The sequence below is a fragment of the Podospora anserina genome, chromosome 2 (genome assembly GCF_000226545.1).
Source record: "Podospora anserina S mat+ genomic DNA chromosome 2, supercontig 2".
Classification (NCBI taxonomy): Eukaryota; Fungi; Ascomycota; class Sordariomycetes; order Sordariales; family Podosporaceae; genus Podospora; species Podospora anserina.
The window spans coordinates 82,687-95,600 of record NW_001914858.1 but is presented as its reverse complement, the minus strand read 5'-3'; the positions used below and the strand labels follow the sequence as shown (position 1 = coordinate 95,600).

Genomic DNA, 12,914 nt, shown 5'->3' with positions numbered 1-12,914 from the left:
TGGGCAGCAAATTAGTGTGCCTTCTCCTAGGGTCTTCATAGTGCAAGTGTTTTTTTGTATGATTACGATGATAATTTTAAATGGCCGCTGCTCAATTTGGCGTCATAGTAGAGGTGAATATGGACCTACCCCTGAATCCCCCTTTTTGAAATGAGACCCCCTTAGGCCCTGACCCTACAAAACAACATGTATTCACAAATTTCAGACATAAAGTTATGACTCTCAAGACAAGAACAGCTCCTATATTTGCAAACTAACCACACCCTTCCAACCTCATAAGCAACCTCTGCCTACCGCGGCCACCCATCCCATCAACAAATTGACAAGAAAAATTACTATGTACCTCTGCATCTTCTCTCGTTTTTGCTCCTGACCAGTTTTTATGTTGGTCGTTGGCACAAAGAAAACCCGACTGACCCTTTTTATTCCCCTTGCCTTGCCGGTCCAACACTAGATACCCAAAAAAAAACATGGCCCATATACACGAGCTACCCCATCCCAAGAAGCCCTCGGCCAATCCTACACTTCAATGAGAAAGGGTTAAGAAAAGAATAAAGAGCAAAGAAGATAGATATAGCAGATCCTGGCGGGCAAGCCCGTCTCGTCCAGCATAGCAGCAGAGACGGCAAACCCACCGAGCATTCTAGAAACCCGCCCAAAAAGCAGATTGGGGGTTGGAATCGTGCTAGAAGAGAAAAAAAAACAGCAAACGCCCTACGCCTTGCTCGGAAGAACGAAGAGAAAAAAAGACCAAAATCCAAAAACGCCTTGCACCGAAATAGTATGCTGATTATATCTTCGTCCAAGAAGCAACCGCCAGATTATAAGAGATATGACAGAAAGTGTATTGAAAGGCGGGAGATCAAGATGCAGTTCAGGCCGAACCATTTATACGAGGGCCATGGGCAGTTCCCTTAGCCTTAGGTGCAACGGCGTCTCCATTGGTGAGAGCAAGGGGGTCGGAGCTCTCTTGGCCTGGCGTCTGTGCCGGGGTCTGGTTTGGCGAGGTTTTCTTTGTCGTCAAGCTTGATGTCTCGGGCTCTTCCTCAATGGTGGCAAACTTCTTGAGCACTTGTTTCAATGCCGGCCGTCGGATAGGCTTGCTCAGGAACTCATCCATTCCCGATTCCATGCACTCCTTGACATTGGACTCCTCGGAGAATGCGGTCAGAGCAACAATGGGAGCAGAGTAACCCATCTTTCGGATCAATCGAGTGGACTGGAGACCATCGAGATTTGGCATTTGAATGTCCATGAAGATGACATCGAAGCGCTGGTTGTTCTCCATGTTGGCTTTGACAAGATCATATGCTTCTTGCCCGTCCTTGGCAATGGTCACATCGTAGATATCTTCCAGCTTGAGCATTCGACTGACAACTTCAATGTTGGTCGAGTTGTCATCGGCCACGAGGACGCGGAGCTTCCCTTGCTCAGGTGGCTTGTTTTCCATGGCGCGATCAATCACGGCCAACTGATCCTCTGCAGTAGGGCGGGCTGTGAGATTTGTCGCAAAAAATGGCTGTCTCAGGCCTACTAGGCGGGGTTGCTTATCGAGCACGGTAGATGGCGGAGGCTGGACGTCGTTGGAGGCTCTAGATAGCGAATTCCGCCGGTCAGCCTCAGCAGCCGCGCGCCCGTCTGCTGAAGACACGCTCTGTGGACGAGACCCAATACTACTGGATGCTGTACTGGAAGCGCTACGAGAAACAATTAGCCATGACCACGTCATCACCATGAATAAAAAGGCTTGTTGACTTACCGATCTCTAATGTACTTGAGTGGTATCTGCATGGTGAACGTCGTACCAACACCAACAGTACTCTTCAGCGAGATACTACCGCCCATGATGGTCGCCAGCTGCGAGCAGATGCTCAGTCCCAGACCGGTGCCGCCATACTTCTTACTCAGGCCCAAGTCGCCCTGTACGAAAGGCTCAAAGATCTTTTGCTGCATGTGCTCGGGGATACCAGGGCCTGTGTCTTCCACTTCGAATTCGAACATGTACGTTCTTGCATTCGGCGGTGGAGGTGTTGGTGAGCGCTCTCTGATTTGAATGTGGGTGGAAACCTTTCGATCAACGGGGTTGATGGAGAGCGCCGTGCCATCTGTTTTTGGTGGTGGTGACGCTGGAGACTGCCCGCCCTTGGAACTGGCCGAATGTGTCGACCCGGAACCCATGCGATGACGCGTTCGTCCCGGGCGGTTGGACCCATTTTTGGAGAAGGACGATGTCCTACTCTCATCACTTGGCTGCTCGATCTCACCAAGACACCTGATCCTGAGCTCAACCTTGCCTCCTGCTGGCGTGAACTTCAAGCTGTTGCTCACCAGGTTAATGATGACTTGCAAGATACGATGCTGATCTCCCCAGAGACACATATCCTTCAACCTGCCGACACCAGGGGGGCCCAGAGCAGGAAGCCGTTTGTCGATGCTTGTCCGTTCTGGACTTGGGTTTCCGTCGATGTATTCGGTGCCGACAAAGTTAACAGCAAAGCTGACCTTGTTCTCCCGGACTTGCTTGTCAAAAATGGCAAGCATCTGTGATCGAACCTCACCCAACCGGAAATCCCGCTCTTCAAGGCTGACTTGTTGCCCAATTTGGTTCTTGGAGAAACTGAGCAAGTCCTCAAGCAGATGGAGCAGCAAATCTCCCGATTTGTAGAGCGTTTTGAGCGATTGCTTGATACGAACGATGTCGTCTTCCTCCATGCAAACTGCACACATGCCCATAATTCCATTCAACGGTGTCTTGAGCTCGTGCGAGATGTTGGCGATAAACAGGGTCTTGCTCTCGTTTGCAGCCTCGGCAGCCTTCTTGCTGATCTCGAGCTCCCTGGTCCGTTCGGCCACTTTCTCGTCCAGCGAGGTGTATTGCTTCAAAAGCTCATCCGTCATTTCGTTGAATGTTTGCGTAAGCTCCGTCAGCTCGTCCGTCACAAAGTGCTTGCGGTCCTCCACACGTGCTGGTATCTTGAACTGTCGACGAGTGGGTTCATTCGAAATGCCCTGCCGAGCCTTGGCTCGTCTACGTCTGCGGATGTGACGGCGAATCTTGCCCACGATCGTTTTTTCGGATAGCCGCCCGGAAGTTGTGCCCCCCGAGCTGGGGTTTTCTTCGTCATACGAGTCGCTGTCTTCATCCTCGTAACCTGGCGGGGCGATCGACTTCTCTGTGGCAGACTTGAGCCTCAAAATGGGCATAACACTGAGATGGGCGCAAGGGAAGATCAGGAGCAGCACAAGTCCCAAGGTGCCAAACACACAGGCCAAGAGGATGCTCCTGAGGGTGTGAATGGGTTCAAAGGCCTCATTTGCATCTTGTTCTACCACCACAGCCCACGACACCAGTGATGTTTGCGGTCGGGCAGCACCCACCGCCACCGAGTGCCCTTGTTCGTTGGTAGTAGTCAGGTCGCTGATTGCATAGTTGGGATGCTCAAGGTTTTGCTTGCGGAAGACGTCGTGAACCATGGGATAAGAAGTTACGGGGAAAGGAGCGCCAAAGTTTCCCGACTCATAGCTGTGTTGGTCATGACGATCATCCTGATCCTCTGGCGGATGGGGTGGGAGGAGGAAGTGTATATCTTCTTTGGAGAACTCGTCCGGCGGCGGTTGCCATGTTTCATTCGATGCCGCTACCCGCCTCTCAAAGTGATTCCAAGGGTTCGTAGAGCCCATGAAAAGGACCACTCCCGTGCGACCCAGCCCTTCCCGAGACCTCTGGACATCTATCAAGGTATTCGCAGTGGCAACGAGTGTCATGTATCCCAATATATAACGGGGCTGGTCGTTCTGGCGAACGGGGACGGTGATGGAAACCAGGGCAAAGCTGGAGTTGACAACTAGAGGGCCAAGCAGGATGCCATTTCCATCACTTCCGTTGCCGAGAGACACGCCGGGGAAGACCTCGGCGGAGAAGGATGTCGTGTTGACGAACTGGTGTTGCCGGCCGTTATTTCGGTAGCTGATGTTTGGATAGAGCATGGGCGGGAAGCCGTTGCCATAAGTATCGTCTCCAAGCACAACCGGCAAGCCGTTACTTCCCAGGTAGGGAAGATAAATGGGGCCACCGTTTCCGTTTCCGGTGATACTCAATAGCCCATTGGCATTGCCGGTTGAATTCCTCGAGTATAAGCGGCCTTGCACAAGTCCCGAGAAGCCTGAGCTGCCGAGAGCGCTTTTGAGATCGGCGACGGCTTCCACCCAGGGATCTTCGCTTCCAGGTTCGGTTTTCCCTTGATAATAGTTCTTGAATGCTTGTTGCAGCATCAAGCGCGTCGAGATGGTAAGACATGTTGTCTGAATCAGATCGATTTCGGATGATATCCTTGCAGCCTTGAGCGAGGCAGTCAGAAGCAGACCACCCGACTCAACGCCAATGACAAAATTGTTGACAAATATCCATGTTGGAATCGAGACAATGGCGAGCGCAACGAGGACGGCAAATATCACAAGGGCTGCGAGCTGCTCCCGGATCGCGACTCTCATCTTCGGCAGACTTCGGCAGACTATAAAAGACAGTCTGGACGGGTCTGTCGGGGCCGATGCATGCTGCTTGCTGTAGGGAGGCTCGGAGCTTGGTGGGCGTGTCGACGGGACCGTATCGTGACAGTTCGGGGGAGGGAGGGCGATATCCAGGGCTTCGGTTGCTCGTAGGTGAACGGCGATTAGACTCAATACCGGCTCGACCGAGTCATAAAGATGCGGACAGGATGGTGGCCGACAGGTGTCGTCTGTGGGTTATGTGCGTCAGTTCGGTTTTCGGATAGTCAAAGCAAGCCGAGATAGATCGGGAGGGCCTGTCAGGTCAGGAGGTTCGGATGATCTGATTGCTGGGGACAACACGTGGCTGACAAAGAAGACGAACAGGACAGGCACAAGGCGGGCGAGAGACGGACAGACTGACAGCACTGACAGACAGATGATAGAAGGACGAAATCAATCAAAAAGCGAAACCGTAAACGACGTCTGAGCTCTGAGCTTCTAGCCCCAGGGCGGGAACCTGTCGAGGCTCTCAATTGATTGCGGCGGCGGGTTCGCGGGTTCAGATGGAGCAAATCTCCAGGTTCCAAGGATTTTTGGGACAGGGAAGCTGAGCGAACACGTCCACGCTATGCCCGTCGGGGCTAGCAACCACCCTGAAGGCGGACACGGATATTTGCAAGCTCTGGTCTGATTCGTCCCGGCCCTTCGGTCGGGCCTAGAACAGTGCTGCCAAGCCGTTGCAGGCACTTCGTCGGAGCACGTCCCATGCCTGTTGGTCGCTGCACCTCATCGCTTCATCGCTTGGTGATCGCTGATCTCAAGAAGTCTTGTCTGCTGAGTGAGCCGAGCGTGCCCATTTTCGATCGCTTTCTTGGTTGGACGGCATGGGATTGTTATCAATGCTGATGCCTTTTTCTTGGACGCCCTCGAAACACCAGCACTTGGCAGCCAAAGCAGTCAGTCAGTGTCACAGAGTTTCTGTTTCGGACCCTGTCACACCGTCTGCTGTCTCTGTCCTAGGTAAGGTAGGTACTGAGGGATTTCTAGAATTCAAGGTGCGCATAGTTCGGTGATACCAAAAGATAAGTAAGGTACAGAGACTTGAGATATATCATATCATGGTAATGATCGTCAAGTCGATGATGATAAATAACAATGTTCAGAATAGTAACGTAAAAATGGTCGTAAATGTCATAAAACAACTGCCACCCACCGCCCAATCACACACCCTTCCATGTCCCGCCATCCCCAACACCAGCGATGATGCCATTCCCAAGGTATCTTTGTTTGACCGGTCCGTTGCACCTGTACCTTGCCAAAGTATGCCAGCCAGTCCTTTTTTTCCGTCCTTGAATCATAAATACATAACACCGTGTCTTGTCATCCCCGTCCGTTCATTCGTTAACATGAGAGAAGACAGAGAAAAAAAGGTGTTGATAAAGAGTGACAAGAAACCCCATTAAACCACCTCAAGACCTGGCAAAAATAAGCGGCACCAACACGCTGCCGTTACTCTCCATGGTCACCCTCTGCTGATCCGACCTGCACTCGGCCACATTCGCCATGCTCTTTCCAAACAGCCCTTCCCGGATCCTGCATCCGATACTGTTATTGCCTCCGCCCACATTGTGGCTGCTAGCATTGCCTCCGGTATGCAAAGGGTGCAAAGGTAAATCGGCAAGGCTCATCATCCCAGCGACCTGCTGCACCGCCGCCGACCCCTTGTTCTTTTCACTGTTCGCGTTGGCCTTTCTCGAAAACTCTCTCGAGAGCTTCGTCATGACTGCCTCCCTCGCTCTCTTGAGCGCAGACGACCTAGCCTCACGCTCTTGCGCTTCGGCAAGCATGTCCGCTTCGATCAATCTCTGTGCTGGGCTCAGACCGTCGTCTTCATAAAGCCCATGGTCTTCCTCTCCGACAACGGAGCACACGAACGGCCCGGTCTTGGCCGAGGGGTCGTAAACTGTTGGCTGGAGGAGGACGGGGAAGGGGTCCGGGTTGAGGAGAGGGACTGAGATCTCGATTCTGGAGCTGCCCCTGTTATTTCCGGTAGGGGATGGGGAAGGGGCCGGGGAGACAGAATGGGAGGAAGACAGAGAGTTAGACCGGGTGAGGGGGGGTGGCGTGGATGGACCAGGGGAGGTATAGTAAGGGTGCTGCGAGTTGAAGTAGGACTCGTCGTCAGAGCCAACCACCTCCGGCATGGACGGCATTGTAGGGAGAGCTGGGAGAGCATCATCCAAGGAGTGGTGGCGACGGTGACGGCGGCGACGTTGGAGACGAGGACGGGATTCAGAGCGTTCACGATCTTTGGTTTCTTTGGGGGTGGTGGAAGCCGTCTCGTCGCTGCGGCTGCGCGAGTGTTTGAGCGTAAGCTTGCTGCTGCTCTTGCCGAGGCCGGGAAAGTGGCGAGTGCTCTTTTCCTTTTCTTTTTCGGTGCTCTTCTGGCTCTTGCGCTCGTCTTCTTCATCGTGGTCATGGTGCCTCCTCTTCTTTCTCAATCTCCTCTTCCTAAGCGTCGTGCTGAACCCTTCGCTCGCCTGCTTGGCGGCCTCAATGTCAGAGGCGACGTCATCATAGTCATCCAAGCGGTCGTTGCTGGCAGACGCAGAAGCAGCGGCAGCAGTAACACCCCTAGCCCACTCCTCCACCCCGGCCTCGAAGTTGTCGACGTCGTTGACGCCGCCAAAGACCATTCCCTCCAGGTCGACCTCGAACAACTCCCTGCTTGCCTCGGCCGCAGCCGACGACGGTGTGACAGCTTCGTCCTCCGACGAGTTTGCCACCGCAGACCCTGCCGAGGTATTTGTCCTGGATGTCCCGGGTCTTGTGTTTGAGCCTGCGGAAGCGAATGATTTTCTTGACCAGCTGTCGGGACTGCCGCCCTCTTCTTTGTCCACCAGTGGGCCCAGCGCATCGTCCCAACTGCCTCTGATGAGTGCCACATTGTCAAAGTCAAATTCCCTGACAGTGCCCCGATGGTCGGCGACGAGTCCCTTCACCTGCTGCCCATTCATCGTCGCGTTTTTGACCGCCATGCACCTCAACTTGGGCATCACGAGCGAATGTCTAAGTGGTTTGGGCGGAAGAGGAGACATGGGGGAAGTGACCTCGTTGAACAGCTTCTTGGAGTGTCTTGGGGCGGCGAAAAGGGGGTCGCCAGAGAGGGCAATGGGGCAGGGTCCCTTCCTCCCAAGCCAAGTGAATGAAAACTTTTCCAGCTGAGGGGCAAACTCCCGGATGTAGTCGTCAATAATCTTGAGGTGGTCGAGACCGGGGGCAGGGCCATAAAAGTCCCAGCTCTCGACAGAAATGTACAGCTTCTTGATTTGACGCCATCGGAGGGCCGCCGAGGGGAGAGCGCCGAAGCCCGGCTTGTGACGGAGGTAGTTGAAGGAGGAAGGGTGAACACCAGAGAGCGAAAGCTTGGTGAGCTTGGTGAGAGGCGCGCGCTCGACTGAGATGCGGAGGCTGATGAGGGCGTAATCAACAATGTCCCTCCGGTAACGCTCACTGGGCTCCTGGCCGGGAGTTCTGATGGTGAGGTGGCGCATGTTGGTCATGTGCTTCATGGCGTTGATGAAGGAGGGAACATTACTGGCCGCATGGAAAAGAGGCGGGTACTGCTGCGTGAGGATGTCGCCGAGCTCCGAATTGCCATACTTTGGCCTTGTGAGCGCCGAAGCCATGGACGTGTGGGGGTTGTACAGAAACAGGATCTCCTGGCCTGTCTGTGGGTGAATGAGAGGGGGTAGAAAGGTGGCATTGGAATGGGGAAAGGTGAAGCTGAGGTGCTCGATGTGGTGGCCAATCCTTGACAAGGCCTGAATGCGGTGAGGATTGGTGAAGGTGTTTGATGTGAAGGTCAAGTTGATGCGGACAAACAGCCGCCTGGTGACGAGATTGCAGCAGGCCGAATTGGCCACTCTCACGGCACAGAGGTCCTGCTTGGACAAGAGCTCGAAGAATCTCTCGCGCACCGTCTCCTCCTGCCAAAGGTGGTAGAATAATTGTGTACTTGACGCCATAGCTCTAGCATGTCGTCAAGAAACACAACCAACACTGGAATGTTTGGGAACTGCCAGGAGCCCTGCGCCAAGCAAAACGTGGTGGTTTCAAGTGAGGTGTGTAGGTGAGATGTGTAAGTGAGATAGGTGTATAGCAAACGCTGTGGAGGTGAGAACCTGAGAACCTGAGATTTCTGTCAGAGACGAGAGAGAAAGAGAACGGGTTGTATTTCTCGCTGAGAACCGGGAAATAGATATCTGCTTGATCTAAAAAGAAGAGGTGTGATGGGGAAATGGGAACAGAAAAATTCTTGATCACCGGACGCGCGAGAGAAAGCCCGTGGACCAAGTTATACAAGCCCCCCCTTCCCCTTCTCCTCCTCCTCCTCCCCTACCGACTCAACAACCTCCCAATTTTCCCCCTTCGCGGTTCCTCTCTCGTGCGCGATTTCGCTAGGGGTCATGGTTCGTCGTCGCCCCAGATGGCCGACCTGGGAGAACGAGTGGTGGTGAGTGACTCATTGTCCCATGTCCCTCTGCAGCTCTGGACTGGACATGCAGCTGGACAAGCGTGGATTTAAGGTAGGGCCAGGGACATGAGAACAGTGCTGCGACCGCGACCGACGTGTGCGGACCGCGCCGGGTCTCCTGAGTGGCCTGGAGGCTACGAGACCTGCATGCGACAACTGCGGCCGTCTGCAGGCTGTCTCAAGGCCGCCTCTTCTCGACCACTGGGAGATGTTGAAACGGCACTTGAAGTTGCGGGGAAGGCCAGGGGGGGAAGTCGCTATCGATAAAAGACAGGGCGGGAGGACAAGACAGGGTCCTCGTCGACGGTGACTTTCTGTCCAATCGATGGCGTCGAGAACGTTGAGATAGCTCTTGGCAGGCCACGTCGCGCGAAACACGCGCGATTGGTGCACGAAACTGGCGCGATGCTGGTTCCGCGGCCGATCACATAAAGCCATTAAGCGCCCCGCCCGTCTTCCAGAACAATGTCGCCTTTGCCTTAGGCCTCCATGGCCCACGTTGGGTTTCCTTACATGCCGATATCGAATATTTCACTCAAAAGGAGCACCCATCCCATGCTCATGCTCATGCTCATGCTCATGCTCATGCTCATGCTCATGCTCATGCTCATGCTCATGCTCATGCTCATGCTCATGCTCACAGTCGTGGACATATCAAAAACCACCGCCTTCCGAGGCCTCACTTTCAAATTGCCGAGAAAGTCTTTTGAGTCGCGACCAGGACGCGCCCCCCACTTCCTCCCGGTGCCCAACTGCCGGCCTATCAGAAATGTTTCGAAACTTCTCCCCCCCCTGCTGCATCGTCTGTGATTCGCAAGCGGTGTGCTTCAAACTGCCACCACATAGAGAGGAGCAGTTGAGTGGACTGGTCATGGCATGTGGATCATTGGTAGCATCATGTCGTGGTATTCTTTCTCTTCCTGCAGGACTTCGCAACTGGTAGAGGCTTTATCTCATCTATCACTTCTATTTCTCGCTGTTAATAGCGACCTCGGCCCCTACCCCCACCTCCACTTCTGCCCCCGCCCCTACTTCCTCCACCGCCGTGTTTTCTCCCAAAAGAATTGTGCCCTGGAGGTAGCGGAGGAGGGGGCCCACGCGGTAGTGGTTGCACCGACACCGCCGGAGGCTTTGGAGGGAGGCTGGATGGGTATCTCACGCTGGGTTTCTCCTGGTTTTGACTGCCATTCCCACTGTATCCAGAGAAGGTAATGTGCCCAGACCACGCCGGCTTTTGAACAATGGGTTGTATGAACTCATCATCATCGTCGTCGTCTGACTCGAACTGAATGTGCTGGCGAGGGACAATGCTTTTACCAAGATCCGGTCTGCCACCTGATCTGTAATCTCCTGCAGACCGGTGACCGCCGCGGTAGGCAAGGGCCGTCTCTGAAGAGTTTGGATCCACGTACTGGCTTGCGTTCGCCTTGGTGAATGGGTTGAAGCTGCTGCCCTTTTTCTCCAGCGCGCTGAGCCCGCAGTCGCCACCATAGTGCCCCTCAGCACCACATCGGTAACAAAAGACGGGTAAGGACTGGACTTTGGGGGTGTTGGAGGGGTTGGGTCGGAAGCTTCTCGTCAAGTTGACGCAGCTATACTCAATGTGGTCGCGCGAGCCGCAGAGGGCGCAGTCCATTTCGTCCTGGGCTAGTATCAGTCGCTCTTTGCACTCAGCCACAGAATGCCCAAGTTGCTTGCACTTGGAGCAGCGTTGTCGAGCAGGGCAAGTCCAGCAAGGGTGGTCTTTGTGGCAGAACTTGCAGGCCATCTCGGGGCACTCGGCCGAGTTGTGCTCCGAAGAAGCGCACATGACGCAAAAGACAGCGTCCGGAGCAAGGCCGGGAAAGTACCGGTCCCGGTACGCCATTTCCCCCTCTGTGAGCGGAATGAATTTGACCTCCTCGTTCCCGTCGTTGACTGGTGCTGCGAGAGGCAAGGTTTCCTCCGCAACCACTGTTTCTGGGACTGGTTCCTCCCCGGCCTCCTTCTCCTTGGGCTCCTCTTCTTCTGTCTCTTGCTCGTCGTCTAACGGCCGACTAGAAAGCAGAGAGGCAACCCTGCCCTTGTTCTTCGCCAGGTAATTGCTCGCATTACGCCTGGCTGCCGTGGCTCTGATTTTCGGCAGCCCATCAATCGTACCAATCCATTGATTGTAAGCCGTCAAGATCCTGTTGAAGTCTCGCGGTTCCTTGGTCTTGATCTTCTTGGAGTTGATTTCAGCCAAGTCCTGGCACCATATGGTGAAGATGTGTTCCCATGCTTGGTCGTCTTTGGCGTCCAGGGGAAGTGCGGACTGGTTTGGCCGAATGGGTTGGGTCATGCCTCCAGCCTCCCAAGTTGTCAGTGGCTTGTTGCTGTTTTCGGATTTGCCGGTATCGCTGGTCGCTTTGTCTGTGCTGCGGTCACTCTGCTGCTCTGCAGGCGATGCTGGTTCGTTCTCCGGAGCAAGAGCTGCCGATGCCATCTCTGTGAGGGCCTCTGGAGTGAATTCAAAACTTTGAGCTGCCCGTAGTGCCGCCGTCTGCGCCAGCGGGTCTTGCTTTTTTCGATTTTGCAGCCAGTTCGACCAGGCCTCTCGCAGAACCTTTGGGTCTTTAACTCCCTCGTGGTCCTTGTTCAGCCTCATCAGTTCAATACACCAATGCTTGAACCTGGCATCCCAGGATCGTCGTCGAGAGTTTTTAGGCTGACTCGGATATCCATCTGGTGTAATCAGACCCTCAATAGACGGCCTTGCCTCAAGCTCGACGGCAGCATCTGGCTGACCTTGGACCTGGGGTTTTTCTTCGGACGGCTGCCCGGACTCCGCTTCTGGGGCCTCTGGGACTTGATCACCCTCAGCGTTTGTTTGGGGTGGCTTCCTGAGCGAGGGAAAGGATATCCTCAACCCGCCATTGACACCAGCATTCCAGCCATTATGAGCTTTGGCGAAGGGCTGGACTGGCGTGAAGCTCTCCGGTGCCGGCGACGAGCCAGACTTGGAATCTGTGATCTCCCCCTCATCCTTCTCATCAGGCTCGACAGTCCTTGTGCGTTTCCTGGTTGAGTCCACATCCTCTTCGCCTGCTGGACTGGAAGGTTCCACCTCTGAAAGAGATCTTTTCCTGGCAACTGGGTGGTCGTCCACCACAGTATCTTGCGCTGTATCCATGTTGAAGGTTCTTAAAATAGCCGTGGTGAATGAGAGGACGAAAGGGAATGATGGTGGTAATGTCGTCTCGGCAGGCAGGGGATGACGCGTCTGCGGTCTGCCTTCCGCGATGAGATGTCAAAAAATTAATCGAGAAAAAAGCGGCCGGCCAAATCCCTGTCACTGCCAAGCCAGCTGGTGATGTTCTCGAACCTTGATAAGTAAGCTGTCTGTAGCTTTGGGGGGAAGACCCAAGATGGTATAGCTTCACAGTATTAGGGGGAGACAGTCAGTCTTCACCATGACCGGGGCCAAAGCCCAAAGAGTAAAGAGTAAAAACGTAGATATCGTTGACGAGGCCTGATGATGAAAGAGATGATGTTGATGTTTTGTGGGTCGACTTTGGAAATGGAGCAAGCAGCAAACAGGCGGGAGAGAAAGCCACACATCTCTGATAGCAGCCTAACGGCAACAGATGTTGGGCCGCCTGACAGTCGGTTGCATCACTATCAAATCTCACTACGCCCCAGGGTACAGGGCATGGAAGTCCCTAATAAATACGAGGTCGGCCCATCAGCACATGTCGCAGCGGCCGCAGGCAGTAATTTGCAATGGCCGGCATTTAAATGTTAGTGCTGCACGTCTTCTCCTCCGCAATCTCGGGCCAATCTGCGCAGTGGAGGTACCTGACAGGCCATCGCCTGGGGGGGTCTGATTCTGGCCAGATTGCCACCTTGAACCACCACCTCTCACCAGCAT

General features: G+C 54.2%; 3 protein-coding genes across 3 annotated transcripts; all 3 read right to left on the bottom strand.

The window, feature by feature from the left end:
* Nucleotides 1-874: 874 nt before the first annotated feature.
* On the bottom strand, nt 875-4,491 carry PODANS_2_220 (uncharacterized protein; the record flags this gene model as incomplete). The annotated part of the gene is made up of 2 exons (XM_001910731.1): nt 875-1,688; nt 1,760-4,491. The coding sequence occupies 2 exons, from the start codon at nt 4,489-4,491 to the stop codon at nt 875-877; spliced, it is 3,546 nt and encodes a 1,181-aa protein (XP_001910766.1).
* Nucleotides 4,492-5,957: 1,466 nt separating this feature from the next.
* Nucleotides 5,958-8,516, bottom strand: PODANS_2_210 (uncharacterized protein; the record flags this gene model as incomplete). The annotated part of the gene is made up of 1 exon (XM_001910730.1): nt 5,958-8,516. The coding sequence occupies one exon, from the start codon at nt 8,514-8,516 to the stop codon at nt 5,958-5,960; it is 2,559 nt and encodes an 852-aa protein (XP_001910765.1).
* A 1,488-nt stretch (nt 8,517-10,004) lies between these two features.
* Nucleotides 10,005-12,176, bottom strand: PODANS_2_200 (uncharacterized protein; the record flags this gene model as incomplete). Its single annotated transcript, XM_001910729.1, has 1 exon — nt 10,005-12,176. The coding sequence occupies one exon, from the start codon at nt 12,174-12,176 to the stop codon at nt 10,005-10,007; it is 2,172 nt and encodes a 723-aa protein (XP_001910764.1).
* Between the last annotated feature and the right edge of the window lie 738 nt (nt 12,177-12,914).